A 20,916-nucleotide genomic window follows, 5' to 3' on the forward strand; every position below is an offset into this window, starting at 1 on the left:
CAGTAATGCTTAGAGTTTTCTAAGGTTTTGCTCACCAGATATAAACAATTTAAACGGAGAAGAAAAATAACAGAGGGATCAGATTTCCTCTCTTTTCCCTTCTCTTTATCTGCACCTAACATCAGGTGCCCCTCCAGTGTTAGAAAATGGTTATGAAGCCTTCCTTGGCAAAAGATGAAGAATAATCAGAGAATAGTAGAATAGAGGACAGGCCATTTTCACTTAAGTCTTTAGACCTTACAGCAGGTGTCATATGTGAAATATATAGCAGAATAACATAGTGGTTGAGAACATGGTCTTAAAGATGGAACTCTTTTCCATCTGCTTTTTTACTAGCTGTGTGATCTTAGCTATTTAACTTCTTGCATGAGTCTTCCTTTCCCATCTCTTAGTGTTATTTGTAAGGATTCTATGAGATCATGTATGTAAAGTGTTTAGTACCAGGCATATAGTGTATGCTCTATCAGTAAATAGTTCCTGCTGCCCTTGTTGCTAGTGTTTTTATAGGGGTTTTGGTTAATAGATGTCAGTAAGATTCCAGTTGAGATTATATGATTCTGCTCTATACTAAGAGGTGAGAAATTTAAATTATTTGCTTGAGTTAGAATTTCATCACCTATAATCTTGATCAAAACAAACTAGTGTAACTATTGAAAGTTTTGGTATTTTTATCCCTTAAAATATTTATTAACACTTTGAGCATAAAGATTATAGTTGTTGTTCCTGAATTTTTTTCTTTGACCAAATGCAGTGCAAATATAATTTAAAATTGTATTTCATGTGTAATAAAAAAAATCATATAGTACTGGGCATGAATAAGGCACAGTTAATACTTGGTTAGATGTTGAGATATCATAATATAAAAATTCATATTTTCTGAAGAATTAATCTTGCATACTGAGAGTGGAGGGACAAAAATAATTAATAAAACATTTATTTTAGGGCACCTGGGTGGCTCAGTAGTTAAGCGTCTGCCTTCAGCTCAGGTCATGATCCCAGGGTCCTGGGATCGAGCCCCGCATTGGGCTCCCTGCTCCTCGGGAAGCCTGCTTCTCCCTCCCCCACTCCCCCTGCTTATGTTCCCTCTCTCGCTGTGTCTTTGTCAAATAAATAAATGAAATCTTTAAAAAAATTTATTTTAAAATAAATTTTCAGCAGTAGTAGGAAACTATTTGGTCCAGTGTTCTTTGAGAATGCAGTGTTATCAGCTTACTATCAGTTCTTACAGTATTCTCAGGGATATTGAAATGATTTGAAATTGATGTCTGAGCTGGGAGAAACTTAGTTATCTGTTAAGAATTCTGTTTTCCGTAAGTCTGCTTTTTAAACTTGAATTTTTCCAGAAGGAAAATACTATCTTTTAAAGATCCTACATTGTAATCATAATTTAGGCAAATAGTGCTTGGGTTATGTTTCTGGGTGCATACCTGTACGTGCATACATATATACACATATACCCCCTCTCCTTTTTTTCTAATTTCTTAAGTATAAATGAATTACTCTACATTGAGGGAAGAATTACTTTTGTCTCTCATCAACTTTATCTAATTTGGTATTATCCTCTTATGTGTGACTTTTATTTAATAACTTTGGCATTTAGTAATTTTAGTCTTTTTATAATCATAGAGAATAAATTAAGTGAAAAATGAACTTAACCAAGAGCTGGGGGTGTTAATATAGCTTGGCTTTCAAAATTACTCTATGTATTCTAGAATACTTAGATTACTAAACTGAAAATGGGAGATAAATTCAGTAAAAATAGAATTCATCATACTAAATAATAAGTACTTAAATAGTTTCTGTGATTCTGAACTTTAACAATTATAAGAATTCTGTTTCAGTACAGTTTCTCTTCAGAATAGAATCAAGGTTAAAAATGGTTGTCATAAAAAAAATGGTTGTCATTAGAATTAGGATAAGTAATATCTTCATTAGATTAAGTTTTACATACTTTTATGAAATAAAAACACTTAGCAGGTTACTATTTCTTGATTTTAAAATTTGTAATGGAGCCAAACAAAATTCCTGTGAAAATATTTGTACTCTAACATTCAGTAAAGATTTTCTTGTTTACCTTTTTTTTATTAAAAACTTGGTAAAAGTGCATTGTATACATTGTCATCCTAGAATCAAGTGTTCATCAAACATTTATAACTTTCCCCCATCCCTCCCAAAAATGGTTTGAAATTGGTGACACAGAATAGTTGTCATCTACCAAATTAAAAACTGCAGGTTTGTAAACTTGGCACTCTGAGAAAGAAATAGGTGCCATAAAATGATTAAGTATTGGCATGTGTACACCTGCTGTCAGGAAATAAACTTCCCATATGTTGCAGTTTGGCAGACATGCATCTTAAAAATGTATTGAATGAAACTGCTGCTGCACTCTTTATCCTGTATCTTTTTTCAACAGTACATTTCTCTTTTTGCCTGTAATTACTTTTGCTTCCGTTAGAGGAACGTGATATATTTTTACAGATACCCTTGAAGTTAAGTGGTAGTACTCCTTAAGAGTGCAGTAACTGATCTAGTAACTCATTGAAATACTAGCTTGGCCCTTAACACCAACGAGGAAACAAACTATTTTGAAACATTTACTTTTTTTTCTTATAAAAACTTGAGCCTGAGACACATTAATTTTTCACATTTTATCACATCATGTCAGAAAATAATTTCCCCCGATATATGTACTAATATAAGAAAATGAATATCCCAGTTGTTTTTAAAAGGTAAATACTTAGGTGAGAATTGCATTGATGAAACAGCTGAACTTTATAAATGTGTTTATGGACTAATTCAACTAAATCTTATTGCATGGAATATAGTTTCAGAACCCTAGAATAGTCAGGTCAGAAAATTTGTCCTTTGTACAGAGTTTCCTTAAGATTGATAGTAATGTTTTATTTACATTTAATTATATGTTAAAATGAAAAACGGATTCTAAAATGAAGGCTCTTTTGACTGTCTCCATTTCTTAAAGTTTATGTGGAAAATATATGCAAGTACATCTTATTGGCCCCTAACATAAGCCTTGAACCATTGATGTATGCATGCTTGTTATTGCATGTTAATACACAGAATCCCCTTATACAGTTTTTTTTTTTAATAGATTCTTTTGGGATACCTTTTTGTTATATAATGTTGTATTTTTAATTACCTTCAGAAATTAAAAAAATAATTTTTGAATTCCTTTATGTGATGAGTTTTAACTAAAACTTGTCCTATGGATGTAATCAGTTTTAACTATACATGCTTTTAGCAATATTTTACAGATTGCACATTTGAAAAAGAAATTGTCTGCTCTAGTGTAATTTACGGTGGCGATACCTGCCTGCCTTTTCTTTTGCTGCGTTGGCACAAGCATTGTGCTTATTTTGTTGTAAATGGTTCCAGTATTTTATCAGTTCACTAGGCTGGAACTGATGAGAGGTAATTAGGTGGCTGTATTTACAGCTCGAGTAAGAAACTCGCCAGTGATTGAACACAAACTCATTGGGAGGGGGCACAGGATCAATTCTCAACTTGGCAAGACAGATCCCTACATATACATCTTCTAAGTGCAAACGACGGATACTTAAAGAAACTTTAAATATCTTCTCTGCCAGATCTCCAGAAAAAACATAACCAGTCCCAGAACAAAAGACAGGGTAGCGTTCACTTGGGTAGAGGTCTGGTGGCATGTACCACTTGCTATCTTTGTTCCGATTGGGTGCATATCCTCTCATTAGGTAACCAGTAAAATAGTTATGTCTGGGAGGCAGGTCTGGCTTCAGTAACTTATGTATTAAGTATTCAGTGTTGACAAACATGTCACTGTCAGTTTTCATAACATATGGAATATGTGGACAGTATGTTGCAACCCAGTTCATGCCCATAAGTGTTTTAATTGTCAAATTGTAGTATGTATCTAAATATTCCTGTTGAATTATATCATGATATTGTCTGCTTTCTTCCAGTATTGCACGTTGAAGGTAACCATTTAACTTAATATTTACGCCCAACAAAAAAATTCGTGTGATTTGGATACCAGGTGCTAGACTTTCATTGCCCCATGTTTGCCGGATAGCTCTTCTAGCTTCTACTTGTCCAGGTTCTGCAGCTATTAGCAGTATTAAAAAAGGGCTTTTCTCCTGGCATTTTTCAGGTTCATTGATAATATATCTGAAATGGTAAGAATTTGGATGTCCGATACCTTTTTCATTGTAAATACTTCCATTGGCACTAAGTGTATTCTCCAGCCCTGTAACTCCTTGTGGCGACAGGTCTGTGTTATTGGAGTTAGTTGCTGTTTGAGGCCTCAGCGTTTGAGGGACTGTTTCTTTCCAAATGTTCCGGAGAGAGCTGTGGTTTGTCTCACTTTTTGTGGAACGAAATCCTCGGAAAGTATATGTCACAGGGTTTTCTTTAAATCCAGCTCTGCCTGGCAGCCAGTCATGATGATTGAAAAATAAAAACATAGCAAACAGAAACACTAGAGAAAGTACACCAATAAGATGGGTACGGAACAGAGACCTCTTGGCATTCCAGCTCATCTTTGCAAAGCAGCAGTGTCTTCTCCTCCACTGAAGCATGTTGTAAATATCCAGTAACGGGATACGAAATACTACTGATGGCTGAAAATGTTTCCTTCTCCCAAATCAGTACTATTCTTTGGTAATCATTTTTTATATCAGCCACGTTGTCTCCCATGCAGTCATTCTATAAAGATGAAACATAAAAATTTATAAAATGCTAAATATTTACAGAACGCCTGAAAAGAGACTTTGGATGTTAGTAATATTAAGGCAAAGAGGAATTTTTTAAGTTGTGAAAATATGATAACCGAGGAATGAGTTTATAATTTGTTTACCTTTGGTAACATAACATCACTGAAAACAGGATGAGCACTTCAAAGAGAGAAGTGATGGATTAATTTTTCTTCCACATTTCATTGTCTAGGTAGTTCTGGTCATTTGTACTTTTGACATGAGTTAAAGATTTAAAAGCTGTATGCATGTATAGAAGAGAAGAATGTTACTAGATTCCTGAGAGAGGCCATGTAAGAAGGCCTGAGAGCAGATGGAAAATTTATTGGCATTAATTAAAATTGATTTGACATACCATTGGTGTTATGGTGCACAGTCAGCGGCCTTTTTTGTAAAATAGTCATGTATCAGTTGTGGGACAGACGGTGCAAGGTTGATTATGGCAGAGTTCTGTTAGTCACAGTACACTGCTTGGCATGTTTCCATTGGCCCCTACTGTGTTGAGAAAGTCAATGAGAAGATGCACCTGTCAAAATTAATTTTCAGGGTCCAGTAACTTCAGTACAGGATTTTAAGACAGTAATAAAAGACAAACATTTTCAAATACTCTTTCTGATATTAACCTTCCACTTCAAAGATGAGGTATTCAGGAGATCATTGTCCTTACTTAGACTTAAGATTGATTTTTAAAATATTAGCAGTTATCTTTAATTGTCTTTGGCCTTGGCAGAACACTTATCACATATCTCATTTGAGTCTCCGTGTTAGAATTAAACAAAGAACTACTTTGAACAGTCCTTTCAGATTCCTTACAAAATATAGGCACTAGGTACTTTCATATCCAGCTGTTTAAAATTTTAAATTTTACAAAATGCATTTTAAAAGATTCTTGAATTTTGCTGTGTTCTACATTTGTGTGCAGAAAATTTGTTACATTTTTAGGACTTCTAGTAGCATGATACTTAAAACCCTAGATTTTTAAAAAGATTATGAGATGTCAGTATGGGAGGTTTATCATGCTACATATTAAAAACTGGTGGTGTTATCTTTGAACAAGACTTTTCAGTACATAGCACAAATTTGTTCATGTTTTTCACTTCTTTGTTTTTCTGGATCAAGATGTGAGGGTAGAGGTGGGTAAAAGGAGCTGTAATTTGATTTCTATTTAAAGAGAAGAAACTTGAGAAGGGGACTGATAACTAATTTTAATTTTTTCAATTTTTTAATGAAAATTATTTCTTATGCAAAAGAAAACTAGTCAATTAAATTTAATGTAGTAGCGTTTATTTAAAATTCTGTGCATATATATTTTGTGTGGCCTGTGATATTAAGAGATTCATACTTAATACCAAATTTGCTTAGCCTTGACATGAAACTTAATTATCTTGGGGAAATGGTATTTACATGGAAGTTCTCATATAATTGAATAATTACAGGAAAATTCACATATATAGTATGAAGTACTTTGAAAATATTGATTGAAAGGGTTAGACATATATGAATGAAAGTACTATTCTAGCAGCAGCCACTAGGAGGAGCAAGTAGGTGGGAATTTGAACAAATTTCCAAAGTATAATAGTAAAGGCGCCAGCTTTTGATAGTTTCTACTATCTGACATTATGTAGTACTTTTAGAAGTTATTCTCAAATGTAAAATATTGTTCAATCATTGTGTGAGATACAAACAGTGATTTTTTTTTAAGTTTGGGGTTTTAAAAACAGAACCTAGTTTGCTATTTATTAGAGTTTATTTACATAATCTTTAATTTCACATTTCTATAATAAAGACCAAGGCTGTTCACTGTACCCGCAAAACAGTTCTGCTGTGAACTAAACTGAAAATAAGTTGAGAGTTCTGATTTAGAAACTCAGCTTTTTTTTCCTTCCTGTATTTGTAAATAGTTGGCCATTCTGTTTAGACCAGGAAACTCTTTCTAAGCTTTTATTTTCACATGAAATATTTGATAAATAGTAACGATTCTTCCACGCCATAAAGAAGCCAGTAGATATAAGGGTTATATGTATAAATTTAAAAGAAACAAAAGTTGCTTTTTAAATTTATTTGGTAATGTATTTTAAACATTCTAAGACAAAGTTAAATATGTCACCTTTTTGTTGATATATGCTTGGTATCTGGTTGAAGTCCCATCATTTATGTCTTTTAAAAGTGTAAATTTGATGGTTTAAGAAACACTAAATATAAGATCAGATTTTTGAATAAACAACTGAAGAAATGAATGAAGGTAAATATCATAGTAATGTGATATTTTATGAAAGCAGTATACCTGAAATGATATCTCTAAAGTATTTCCATGTTAGAGAAAACAGCATATTATTATGTGTTGTAATCTAGCATAAATACATAGTTTATGGTCCTATATGATTTTGTAGCACTAGGTGATGGAGATGCATCTTAATTTAAATTCATGACATTTGTATGTTTGTAAATATTAAACTTCCCAGGCTTTAAATTCATATATACTCAGTTGGTAATCTCCCATTGTTAAATGAAGTGCATGTGTCTAGCTTTAAACATTTCTTTATTAGAAGTTTCTCAGGTATTCATCATAATTTTTCTGTTAAAAAGAAAGTAAAATTAAAGTAACTGTTCTTCCTTTTATTAAATGTTAAAATTATTCTCCAGTTACTGCCTGTTGTGTTTTAATTCTTAAAAAGTGGGAACATGACAAGAAAGTTAAAATATTGTGGCAATCTAAATAATTTTGCACTTCTACATTTTCAGCTTAGAAATACGTTTGATTTAGCTCTTAGGGTTTTTTTGTGATAATATTTTCAAGTTACTAATGTGTATTTACATCTTATGAATTGAAGTTCATGGAGAGATTGTTAACTGTGAAATGTTCAGTTACTTCTCATGTACTCGATACTCGTTCTCTCTCTCACACACACAGTTTTTATCATTTGGCTTTTAAAAGTGTTGGTATCTTTAGTGTGTCGAACAATCCTAGATTTTGCTGGTGCTTGAATAAAAAAAATTCTGTGCTTTTGAGATATGTAGCTTATAAAAATGCTTAATTGGTGCTGTTAACACTGAGAGAAGAGAATCTAAGAGAGACCTGAGATTTTTCACAACTATATTTTTTTATTTAATACCATCTGATTTCATTCTATAGTGGAACAAAAATTCATGGTATTGGCAGTGAGAGTTGATGTTGAGATGTGATGATAATAGGGCCTGATAAACTTGTTTAAAATTTTAATTTTAGAATGGAATGCTTACATGTGCCTTTAAAATGTTTGCCTTTTGTGATTATTAAATAATAGGTTATTGAGTTGTGTTGTGAGATTGAGCCAATATCAGGATCTGTGGATAGAACTGTAAAAAATTTTTGAATTTGAGTTCCTGAGCCATGAGTTGCTGTTCTGTGATTGTTGTTTAAATAGTTTATTAGATTTATTTCTACCCCAGGCACACACATACCATGATGGTAGTTTGTTAGTACATATTAATATAGCCTAGAAGCGCAGTAGCTACATTTATATTTAATTTTTTTTCCTTGTATTGCAGTTCATGAATATTTTTTATATTAGATTATTTTCATCCTCTGTTTTGAGTTTCACTTTAAAAATTATCACCAAGAACAGTCTTGTATTTGATTATTTGGAATCTGTCAGTTGCTTAAAATGAAAGCTCACTTTTTCAAGTGGGGGAATTTTTAGCAGCTATTGATATTTCTTTGTTTAAAGTTGTATTCATGGACACTGTAATAACATGCGAATCTACTGTGGTGGTGTGCTGTTCATAAAACTCACACCACCTTATGTGATCCTATGCAAATGCTTTCCTTTTAGTATTCTTACAGCTCTATAATATTTGTTGATACTGTCTTATTTTGTTTTTGTTATCTTTATTTGGGGAGATGGATCTTGGAGGGAAGATTTTGTTAGTAAATGCTGTTATATATTATTTGTTTTAAAAGGATGAAAAAAGCTCTTAATATTAAGACCGTCTTTGATACTATTTAATATAATTTCACTGCATTGTCTCTTTTGATAGCCGCTTTTAAGAGATCACTTTAATTTACTAGATAAGAATTCATTTTGACCTAATTTGATAGAGGCTTGCTGTGTTTTCTTTAGAGGGCTACAGTTTTTTTCTTTTTAAGTTTAATTTCTCAGAGAATCCTTTAAGCACATCTTGTTATTATTTGCCTTTTCTCTCTTTTATACATCCATAATCCATAATTACTTCAAGCTACATATTTACCTGAATAAAGCAAAGACAGCTTTAACAATGACAGATTTTAAAATCATATATCTAGAAACCCTTTCATAGTTTCAAGGACGGTGAACTGGATGAACTTGTTTATCAGATATTAGTGCCTCAGGGGCTATGAAAAGGTAACAGACATTTAAATGAATATTACACACAAGATATCGACATACCTTCCTTGGTCAGGCCATTTATGTGGAGAGGATTATGCCCACTGAAAATACTTTTGGCACGCCATCACTTCAGCAAAAAAGATGCTATCGAACATGCGCACATCCCCCAATAGTCTGCCTCCTGCGATTGCTTTTCACAGTATCCAAAGTGTCCATCTGTCTGCTTGTCTTCGAGTTACCCTTCTTGTTCATATGGGTCCTAGTCGTCTGAGATTTTTCCTTTCTTTCATTTTCTTTCTCGTTCTTTAAACAAAAGAGCTGCAGTTGTCCGCTCTATCGGAGCACTGTTGACTCTTGCCGACAGTTGATGCATTGAAGCTTTTTACATCTGCTGTTTTCCTGGCCGGACAATGCAGTGCTGTATTCTCTTCTCAGTATCCATATTTCTAGTAATAACACTGAGCTGCGATGTAAAGCAGCCAGAGCTAGAATGTAGTGCTTCGATTGTATTGGAATAGAATAGGATTTAACTCTCTTTTGCTGTTGCCTGGCAGCTGCAGGAAGGATTTTGAGCAGTTTTACTGGGGTTTTAGTCTATAATATGAAATCCACGGTTCCTCAGCTGCTGCACAGGCAGGCAGCAGTTTAAATGTGGGCTTGACAGATGCTCTCTCTGACAGAGCAGAATTTAACGTCACTGCTTGGCTGAATCCCACGTGATTGTTTGCATTCATTTTGACTAAAAACCTAAGGTAGGGTGAAGCTTAGAGATTTTGCTTCTGTGTGATAAATTATATATATTCAGTGTAAGTGTAGTGATGAGTGCATAATATGAAAATGGGATGATTATGAAATGGTTATAATTTTATTTTTTCCTTATTTTCTTTATTTTTTCTTTATTTTTTTTACTTTATGCTTAAGCACAGGCTTTCTAAATGTTTCAGTGTTAGATGTTGGCTTTCATGTTTCTTACATGATTTTATGGGACCTAGGCAATAAGCTTTTATATGTAACTTGGTGCAATTTAACCCTTTCAGTACACTCCTTCCTTTGAGGTTTATTTTCTCAAATTGCTCCAATTTTACTAGTATCTAGATAAGACTCAGTCCATTTATTTTTTTATCTATAACTTAAATACCCCCACCCCCAATTTTCTGGAGTTTGTAAATGAGCTGGAGCGGATTACTTAATGACACCTGATGGGGTACAGCCCACTTCTTTTTTGCTCTTAATGTGGTTTCTAATGTTCTTGAAGGCAGCAAAACTTTATTTTTAATCACCTTTTAATGTCAGCATTTATTTTTTATTTTTCCTTTTCTTTAAAATTAACATGTATGTTAGAATGTCCTAATATTTCAGGGTTGTTTCCTAACTTGCCTCCAAGCACATTTTTCAATAAGCACTAGATACTCTGAAATATTTCTTTGTATGGTTAGTCTCCTGGGCACCTTACTTTTTTTCTGCAGAATACTGGGGCATTGCCTTTTTTTTTTTTTTCCTCCCCCTTAATAGCCTGAATTATCAGTTTTTCCTGTGAGAGTTCAGGGACATTAACTCCTAAAAATTTATCATTTTAGAACTTAAGCTATGAATTTGCAGTCATATATATGCTTTATCCCACCTGTCTTCCCTAATTAAATCTGTTACTTAAAATACAGGGTTACATTTTCTCTAATACTTTAAATTTTTTTGTCCTCATGTTTTTTAGTGTAGCTGATAAAATACTTTTTGTACTTGGAGGAATCCTGTTGATTTTTTTTTTTTTTTAAGGAGTTTATGTGACTTTCCCAGAAATGTTAGAAGGAATATTAAGAGTTTTATAAATGGGAAACCCAAGGTCTAGAGCTTTGGCTTTCCTAGTTAAGTGTGAAGGAGAAAAATGAAAGCCAGTTTTTATTTAGTCTCTATGTCTACTCATACTTCATGCTCATTGCTTTTTTTTTATATTAAAGGTAGGTAGCAGAGTAATGCTAAAGTGCTTGCATAAAATAATATATTTTACAAAAGTAGAGGTGGATTTTAGGAGATCAGTTTTAATCAGTAATTCCTTACATAGGATTTGATTATGCAGCCAGCAACAGTGACTGTTATTTGCCCAAAATCAGATTGCATGCTAAGCCTACCTAAGCTGTAGTTAAATGACTTTTTTCTCTCATAATAATAGTCTTATTAATCATACTACCCATTTCAAAGATGAGGAACCAGTGCTTAGAGTTGTAAATAATTATCCCAGATATCAGCTAACTGGTGATAAGAGAAGCTGGCTAGAAACTAAAGCAAGATTATCTTAAGTCTTTATGCTCTGTTCTTTTTTTTTTTAAAGATTTTTAATTTATTTATTTAACAGAGAGAGAGAGCACAAGTAGGCAGAGCGGCAAACAGAGGGAGAGGGAGAAGCAGGCTCTCCACCGAGCAGGGAGCCCGATGCGGGGGCTTGATCCCAGGATGCTGGGATCATGACGTGAGCCGAAGGCAGCCGCTTAACTGACTGAGCCACCCAGGCGCCCCTTTATGCTCTGTTCTTAACCATTATACTAGGTAACACTGCTGAAGAAATTGTGGAAATTTTTTTTTTTTTTAAGATTTCATTTATTTGACAGGGAGCAAGAGAGGGAACACAAGTAGGGGGAGTGGGAGAGGGAGAAGCAGGCTTCCCGCTGAGCATGGAGCCTGATGTGGGGCTCAATCCAAGGACCTTGAGATCATGACCTGAGCCAAAGGCAGCCGCTTAACCAACTGAGCCACTCAGGCACCGCAGTGGGAATTCTTTTATAGGACTGGCACAGCATACCTAGAAATAATTCATAGAATTATAAATGGATGTTTATATTTTCACTTTATTCACTTGTCAAACACATACTGATCAACTACCGTGTGCAAGTATTTGTAGGTATGCACAGTTTATTAAATGTTAGGGGGACAGAGATGGTTTAGACACCTTCCCTACCCCTTTCTCTAGGAAGGATGAAACTTTTTGTTTTGCTAGTTCCTTTGATTTGACTCTTTTGGTGTCTCACTGGATTTATTATAGATCTTGATTAAGAGAGCTCCGTCAGATAAACTGCTGGCTAATGGTTTCCCCAGTATTGGTTTGAGCCCCTGAATTCCCAGTGGACTGTTGTCTCAGCTATGCTTGCTAGGGGATAAGGGTTAATACAACAAAAGAGACTCCTAGAAACTGATAAAAAGGTGCCTGTCTACTTAATCAGAATTTAAACTTTTAGGTACATGTGCCATTGGTTTCTTAAATTTAAATTAAACTGGCTAAGAACTTTACATGAAGTACAGAAAAACAGAGCAGACACCAGATTAAAGTTCCTTTAGTGACTTTTTCTCACAACCTGCATGTTTCCAGCCAAGAGAAACTGTAAAAATCTTATGACAGGCAAGCTTATAGAAGTTCTTCCTTTAGTCTAGTTTCTTTTAACATCTGAATTCTATGGTTAAACTTTCTGAGTAAATGTGACAGATTTCTTTGTCAGACTGAGGAAACTGGCAGCTATTTTGTTAAGTTTTATAGTTAGAAATGTCTTGTAATTTTTACTTGTATAGGTCTGCTTTTTAATCTTATAACACATCTCTGATGGGAAAAATAGGCTATTACTCTGTATTTTGGCCAGAACTGTCCAGGTTGGTTTTAGGATTTTCCTGGGCATGTGTGCAATAGCCCTCAGGGAGGCAGAATTTAAAGACAGGTTTTGAATAGCCACCTAATTCTTAGTTTCTATCGAGTACAGAAGTAATTATTACTTTATTCATTTGGCTAGTAGTTTCTGAGTCATTATAACATGATGAATCAGGTTTAGATTTGCTCACTAATAATAAAGATAAGTTATTTCATGGAGTTTACTACCTATATAAATTCAACTAAATGTCCTTGGTAAAAAGAATGAGGGAGAAAAGGGTGTAGGAGATAACACTTCAACCGTGGCAGGCGATTCACTGAGAATGAGCAAATATCCTTGAATAATTTGAGAAGGGGAGACATGAATCTGGTTTTCTCTACATTGGTCTTCATTCCTGTTGGTGCTTTAGTATGAGTAATTGGCCCCTAAATGCAAGCCATTTTTATTTCAGCCAGTGCTCACCTAAAGAACTAGTTATTTTTTCCAGTGCTGGAGAAAAATCTTAATGATTTGAATCAGGTGTCATTTCCACCATAGTACTCTGAAAAATGCCATTTGACATAGTTATTTAGAGACCAGCTTTAGTTTTAATTGACATCAGTCAACAGTTTTGCATAATGTTTGCTTAGAGTTTATATCTTTTGACTTAAAATCAGATGAAATCTTTTTCAATATATAAATATATGGACAAATAGCACATTTTTGGGTCTTTAAAATTAGTAAGTTTTCTTTTTTTGAAGAAAAATTACTGTGTGTTCATTAAGAGTTTACAGTTTTCCTTTGAAATCAGTAGATGATTTATGAACCAGTTTTACCTTTCCTTGAATTTACAAAGCAGGAATTAGCCTGATTTCAAATTAGCAATCTCGGAATGACCACAAGTGTCAGTGTTTGCCTGCCTTATTTTTCTTCAGTTTTCACCATCTTATGCAGCAGATACTCACACTGTTTTAAGAATTTCTTTTGACATGAAAGCGGAGCTAAATTTAAGTGCCTCTTTCAGAACTAATTTTCAACACCCTTACCAGTTTTAATTCATACAAACTCTTAATGATCCTAAGGGAAAATATAAGCATTAAAATCAGCAGTAGTTTGTATTATGCTTGTATGTTCTTCAGTTTCTTAGGATTGTAGCTGTTTCAGTATAGCATAAATCAACTAGACTCTTTCATTTGTTATTTGTCACACAGGGGTACTCTTGTTGAGAGCTTTGGTTCTCTGTGGGGGAAATGTTATTTTCTAGGAGGTGTTCTAGAAGTTTATGAGGGTATTTTTTGTTGACAAAATAACTGAAGGGCATCTAGTGAGTGAGGCCAGGGAAGGAGGTCTATAGTGGGTGGGGCAATTTTAAATGAACCTAATTAGAATACAAAGTATATTTTGTAAAGTTTTAACATGCACTGAATTTTCCTAGGTATATAACCACAGTGTATATTGAAGAAGATTGTACTCAACTTTGTTCTGAACTTGGCCAGTAGTTCGCCATTTTGAAAAATCCTATTGCCTGTGGCAGTCATGATTGTAGTAGTTGGCTTAGCCAGTAGAGAGTATACCAGTCTGTGGACATTTGTAATTGTTACATTCACTGTGATTTTATGAATAGGTACTAGCTTTCAATTACTTCATTATGTCTTCTGGTGTAATCATTTCTGAGGGTAATATTGAAATACTTGTGTTTATCATAGATTTCTTTTAAAATTTCATTCTTGTATTTGTTAGGATATTGATTTCCATTAAAAAAATTACATACATAGGTTGCTTATCTTACCTGTGCATTTCATTTCAGATTGTTAAAAAGGGTCAATGTAAAATATTTCTTACACAGAAGACATACTGAGTTTGATAAGGGTGTGAAGCCCACTAGGTCAGTATCTTTGAATAAGTTCTCAGGCACCTTACTCTGTACTCAACACATTGATAGTATTTAAAAATTTAAACACTGTTAATTCATTACAAAGTATAACAAAACAATTTATAAATTCAGGTAGATGTAATGTGTTGAAACTTAAAACTCTGCTAAAACTTCACAAAGAAGCATTCTCACATATAAATTATTAGTATCAGAAAATGCTTTTTATTTAATAGCTTTAGTAGATAAGGAGAGAAAGGAAAAAGTTGGAAGTAACTAAATAGAATGTTTTCCCCAAAGGGCTTTTTTGAGAAGAGCTGGGAGCATAAATATACTTGATTCTAAATTCATAGGCACTCTCTTTAGAATGATTATTTATGATCTGATTGGAAATAGGAACTTAAGTATAAAGAAACTTTGCAAAGCAGAAAAGAGGCAGGCAAAGGTTATAGGATTAGGAATGGGTAATGTTTGACTCTAGGGTTTGATTTTCTTCCCCTTCCCCAACTTCTTAGAGGATGTCTAAGGGATTCACTTATATTCAACAAATACATTGAACATTTTTTTATATGCAAGCTACAGAGGGATATGAGCTTTGTCATTAGGTTCCTTTTATTCAAGAAATTGGTAGATAGGATACATAGATCATTATATAGATAACAAAATAACTGGAAGAAAATGTTATATACTTATTTTTTTTTCCCTTCAATTTCAGATTGTTTTCTGTAATTCATTAGGGTGTCACTCAGTTTCACTCTTTGATACTTTTGTCTTCCCAATTGTAGTTGGTTTGCATTACATTTTAATCTTAATTTTTGTGCTTTTCAAGTATTTTTATTCCTTTTAAATAAATAACACGATGTCTCGGGGATAGCACAATTGTTGAGTTTTAGTGAACAAAAATTTTAAAAATGAAAATTTTTATATTTTTGTTGTACTCTCCATTTTCTTTTATCATTTCCCCAATTACTTACTAACATACTGAGTTTCTTTTCTATATCCTTGTAGTTGAATTTGAGTTTTTTCTATATTTCCTTTAACTTGTCACAGATTCTATATTTATTAATATTTATAATGTTCCAGAATATTTCATTTGACTCTGTGTTTGTTGGGGGTAAGGGGGTCAAATAGTTAAATATATACAGGTCTGTGTTTATTTTAGCTTCCTCAATTTATTGAATTATATTAAATGGTAAAACATTGAATGTTTTCTTTTAAAGCGTACAATATTGTTATTTTCCTTTCTGCCTCTATTGCCAGTACCTATAATTGTGTGATTCTTAAAACAATCAAATTTAGCTAATTCCAAACATGTATGCTTTGATAGAGGGAGATGGATGGGAGAATATTATATTTTTATTCAGTGAAACAGAAGAAGAGCAAATTTATATGGGTATACCATCAGAAGAAACCATACTGAATTATGTCCTTAAACTTAGTTAATTGGACATTTGAGGTTGTACTGCAATGGCATTGTTCTTAGTGACAAGGTATTATTTACATTATAATAATGGACTTTTAGGGCAGAATTAGACCTTTCTAATCATCTAAAAATCTAGTTGTCTCATTTTGGAGGCAAGATAATCAACACCCTGAGAGGTTGTGATTTTTCTCAGAGCTCCACTCTTTAATATGTCCTAGCCAAAGCTAGAACCTGGGGTTCAAGACTGCTAAATCAAGTTTTTTTGCACTGATTTACACTGCCTCTGGATACATCAGTGTTTTTGTTTTTAGTCCATGGACCCATAAAGTACACAAATGATCCCTTACCCCTGGCCCTCTGTAACTATAAAAAAATCCTGCCAGATTTAAATGAGAAAGATTGTGCTTTTATTAAACCTCAGTGACACATACAAGAGAATTGCTCATTTGTGCCAGAAAGGTATGTGGGCATTATAGACTTTGGTATTAAAGGAGATCAATTTCTATGGTTTGGTTTGTTTCTAATGCAGTTTTATAATTAAATGTTTCATCTACATTTATGTGGATGTAATCTTTTAATCTGTAGATAAATAAAAAAGAATTTTGATATTTTCCCATTATGCATGAATACCCCTTTAAAGATTTTGTATTGTCTCACTCTCTTTTCCTCTCTTTTGATCCAAATTTTACTTGCTGTATTTGTCTTAGTTTGGATTCTCCAGAGAAACAACCCATAGGATGGATGGATGGACGGACGGATGGATGGATGGATGGATGGATGGGTGGGTAAGGAGGAATTGGCACATGTGATTATGGAAACTGAAAAGTCCCAAGATTTGCAGTCAACAAGCTGGAGACCCAGGAGAGTTGATGGTACAGCTCAAGTCTAAGGAGGGCTCCAAAGGCAAGAGAATATTGATGTCCCAACTTGACAACAACCAGGCAGGAGTGAATTCTTTTTTACTCTGCCTTTTTTTGTTCTGTTCATTTCTTCAGTGGATTCAATGAGGCCCACCCACATTGGGGAGGGCAGTCTTGGCTTTACTCAGTCTGTTGATTCAAATGTTAATCTTACCCAGAAACTTTCTCACAGACACATCCAGAATGATGTTTTAACCAAATTATCTGGGTACTCCATTGCCCAGTTAACACATAAAATTAACCTTCATAGTTAGCTTCTGAAAGCATTCTAGAGAATGATAAATGGAACACTGGTATTAGATTTTTAATCAGTGAATATCTTCTAATGCTATTCATGAGCACTTGTGTTCAGTATTGTCTGTGACTGTAAAGAAAATCAATATTTATTCCCAGGTCAAAGTTTTAATTCTATGAGTGGATTTGGGTAGGAATAGATTTTTGTTTTATCTTTATTGAGATTAAAATATTTACTTTAGTCTCTGCTCCTTTGATTTCAAGTAACAGAAACTTGCTCAGGTCAGCATAAGGAAGGAAAGGAAATACATTATAATGCTGTAGGAATATTCTGCAGAACCCAGGACTGAGAAATATAAATTGGCCTTTAAAAGAACACAGTGAGACATTGGAAAACTGTCAGGAATCAAGGAAGCTTTTCTGTTTCTGTCTGGTGCCATATGATTACTTGTCACTTTTTCTGCATCTCTACACTAGCTCTCTGGTCCTTTGTACACCTAGTCCTCCTTAAAGCCAGCCTGCTACAGGTAACTGTGGCTCGCATTGCTGGGTGTATCTCTCAATATGGATTTCAGAACTCCAAAGGAGAGAAGATATGATTGGGTCAGCTTGTTCATGAGTTTATCCCTTGTGGGTATAGTCCAACTCTGAAAAGGGGAAATAGGGTATTCTCTGAGTAGACATCCCTTGAAAAGCCTGCCATCATTTGTAATTAGACTGTGTTTATTCTTTTAAGCATATTTTGTGCTTTTTAAAAAAGGTTTTTTATTGTTTATATATGATTTACCGTTTTAAGTGTATTATATCCATAATGTTGTGCAGCCATCACCACTCTGTATCTCCAGAAATTTTTCATCATTCCAAACTTAAACTCTGTACACATTAAACAGTTTCCTGTTGCCCTCTCCCCAGCCCCTGGCAACCACTATTCTACTTTCTATTTCTATGTCTTTGACTCTTCCAGGTACTTCATAGAAGTACAGTCATACAGCATTTGTCTTTTTGTGTCTAGCCTACCTCATTTAGCGTAATGTTTTCAAGATTCATCCATGTTATAGCACAATTCAGAATTTCTTTTTTTTAAGGCTGAGTGATACTCCATTGTATGTATAAACTGTAATTTATGTATCCATTTGTTTGTCAGTGGACATTTAGGTTGTTTTCACCTTTTGGCTATTGTGAATAATGCTATTCACATCAGCATACAAATACCCGGTCGAGTCCCTGCTTTCAATTCTTTTGGTTATATACCAAGAGTTGGAATGGCTGGATCATAATGGTAATTCTATGTTTAATTTTTTGAGGTATCACCATACTGTTTTCCATAGCAGCTACACATTTTACATTCCCATCAGCCATGCACAAAGATTCTGATTTCTCCACATCCCTGTCAATACTTGTTAATTTCTGTTTTTTGTGTGTTTGATTAATAGCTGTCCTAATGGGTATGAAGTGGTATCTCATTGTGGTTTCGATTTACATTTCCTGAATGATTAGTGATGTTTCAGCATATTTTCATGTGCTTATGGACCATCTGGAGAATGGTCAGTTTCTCTGGTGAAATGTCTATTTTTTTACCCATTTTTGAATTGGGTGGTTTTTTGATTTTGAGTTGAAGGAGTTATTTTTTTTTCAAGATTATTTATTTATTTGAGAGAGAGCCGTGTGTGCATGCCATGTGCATGAGCAGGGGGAGGGGCAGAAAGAGGGACAAGCAAAATCAGCATTAAGTGTGGAGTCCGTCGTGGGGCTCGATGTCACGAGCGGGAGATCATGATCTGAGCTGAAACCAAGAGTTGGACACTTAACCACCCAGGTGCCTTTTTTTGTGTTCTCCCCTCGCCTAATTGCCCTGGCTGGAATTTCAGATGCTGTGTTGAATCAAAGTAGTGGAAGTGGACATACTGTTCCTGATCTTACGAGGTTTCCGTCTTTCTCCATTGAATATGTTAGCTGTTGTGGTTTTTTTATATTTAGTTTTTATTATGTTGAAAAAGTTTCCTTTCATTCCTAGTTTGTTAAGGTGTGTGTGATGTTTTTTTTTCTCTTTAAATTTTTATTGTTATGTTAATCACCATACATTACATCATTAGTTTGTGATGTAGTGTTCCATGATTCATTGTTTGTGCATAACACCCAGTGCTCCACGCAGAATGTGCCCTCTTTAATACCCATCGCCAGGCTAACCCATCCCCCCACCCCCCTCCCCTCCAGAACCCTCAGTTTGTTTTTCAGAGTCCATAGTCTCTCATGGTTCATCTCCGCCTCCGATTTACCCCCCTTCATTCTTCCCCTCCTGCTATCTTTTTTTTTTTTCTTAACATATATTGCATTATTTGTTTCAGAGGTACAGATCTGTGATTCAACAGTGCTGTGAATTGTGATGTTGTTTTTAAATCATGAAAGGATGTTAAATTGTCAGATCCTTTTTCTGTATCAGTCGAAATGATCATGTATTTTCCCTTCATTCTGTTAATGTGATTTCTATTGATTTTCGTATATTGAACCATCATTGCATTCCAGGAATAAATGCCACTTGGTCATGGTGTATAATCTTTTTAGTATGCTGCTGAACTTGGTTTGCTCGTTCTTTTCTTATAGAGGATGTTTCTTTATGGAAAGAAGTTGGTTTAATAATTACTAGTTTCTCTTTATTTTGGGCACTAAGCTGAACATGCACATTACAAATAACTAAAAACACATATGTAACTATAATTTTTAAACTTTCATTCACTGATCCTCCATTAAATTACAAAACATGATGAAGGCAGGGACCACCTTGCTCTTGTTTATACTGATGCATTCCCAGTTTCTTATTTGGCTTTCAGTGCTTTGATGAATGTGTATAGAATGAATAAATTAATGTTGTTTAAGTCTCTCAATAATTCTTTATGATATTTTTACCATTTTTATTTAACAGATTAAAACACTTTAACAGTGGTGAATCAGTAATGTTAAGCAAATGGATTTTTGTTTTAATTAGTTAATGTAAATTTTTTAAGGACCTTCCATACATCAGGCACCATGTAACAGGCATTGGAGACATAATAGTCCCTGACCTGTTAGCTTACAGTCTGGTTGAGAGAAGCAGACAAGTAAATAGAGAATTCTATAGCAAATTGAGGGATTTGATAGAGGTATTAAATCTATATATTCTATAGATACACTATAGTATATTTTAGGAATGTGTTAGCTATTTTCTGTGTTGGCAGACATTGTATGCATATGCCTCTGGGTTATGGCAAATGTAAAAAAATAAATTGTGCTTATAATTTGTGTTTTACTCTTGAAATCTTTTATGTTTTCAGTCTCATTGTCATTTGTCTACAGAGTTGCAGTTTTCTTTTTCTATATAGTTTTTCCAAAATACTTTTTTTTTTTTTAAAGAGTCAATGTACTTAAAATTCAGATGCTTTTTTAAAAAAGCATCCTGGTATTTGGGAATTCTAAATATCAAATCCACGTTTCATGGAAGTGTGTTAGTGTAGAAAGGTAGAAGCATGTAAGGGTTCAATTAGTATTTCATTTTTAAAACGTTACTTTTGCTGTCATAAATACAGTAGTTAAAAAGTAGATTATAAACTTACAGAATCTGCATATATATTCTGTATGTTTTCTTCATTTAGAATTTGCAGTATTTTATGAAGTTTCATATAAAAAGCATTTTTCCAAATTAAGTAAATATAATCTTTTTCATACTGACACTTGTTACAAATATTTTTTCTCATGATATTATATATCATGGTACTGTTTCCTGCTTGTTTAAAGCAGAA

The 20,916-nt window shown here is 33.8% G+C and overlaps 2 protein-coding genes across 5 annotated transcripts in view; one reads left to right on the forward strand and one right to left on the reverse strand.

Moving 5' to 3' along the window:
• The window catches only part of CDC73 (cell division cycle 73), a 116,876-nt gene that overhangs the window by 54,322 nt on the left and 41,638 nt on the right, over positions 1 to 20,916 (forward strand). The window lies entirely within an intron of this gene.
• On the reverse strand, positions 1,094 to 9,790 carry B3GALT2 (beta-1,3-galactosyltransferase 2). Of its 3 annotated transcripts, none has more exons than XM_027609997.2 (3): positions 9,152 to 9,758; positions 5,101 to 5,240; positions 1,094 to 4,698 (listed from the first exon to the last, which is right to left on the reverse strand). In XM_027609997.2, the coding sequence occupies exon 3, from the start codon at positions 4,569 to 4,571 to the stop codon at positions 3,303 to 3,305; it is 1,269 nt and encodes a 422-aa protein (XP_027465798.1). In that variant the 5' UTR covers positions 4,572 to 4,698; positions 5,101 to 5,240; positions 9,152 to 9,758; the 3' UTR covers positions 1,094 to 3,302. The 3 variants fall into 3 exon arrangements, with proteins under 3 accessions (XP_027465798.1, XP_027465796.1, XP_027465797.1); XM_027609995.2 differs by having other exon boundaries at positions 5,101 to 5,271; positions 9,152 to 9,756; XM_027609996.1 differs by lacking the exon at positions 5,101 to 5,240 and having other exon boundaries at positions 9,152 to 9,790.

This window comes from Zalophus californianus, chromosome 10 (genome assembly GCF_009762305.2).
Source record: "Zalophus californianus isolate mZalCal1 chromosome 10, mZalCal1.pri.v2, whole genome shotgun sequence".
Lineage (NCBI taxonomy): Eukaryota > Metazoa > Chordata > Mammalia > Carnivora > Otariidae > Zalophus > Zalophus californianus.

Excerpts from the sequence above, each read along its gene's own strand:
- B3GALT2 (XM_027609996.1), bottom strand. The coding sequence starts at position 4,571 with ATGCTTCAGTGGAGGAGAAGACACTGCTGCTTTGCAAAGATGAGCTGG.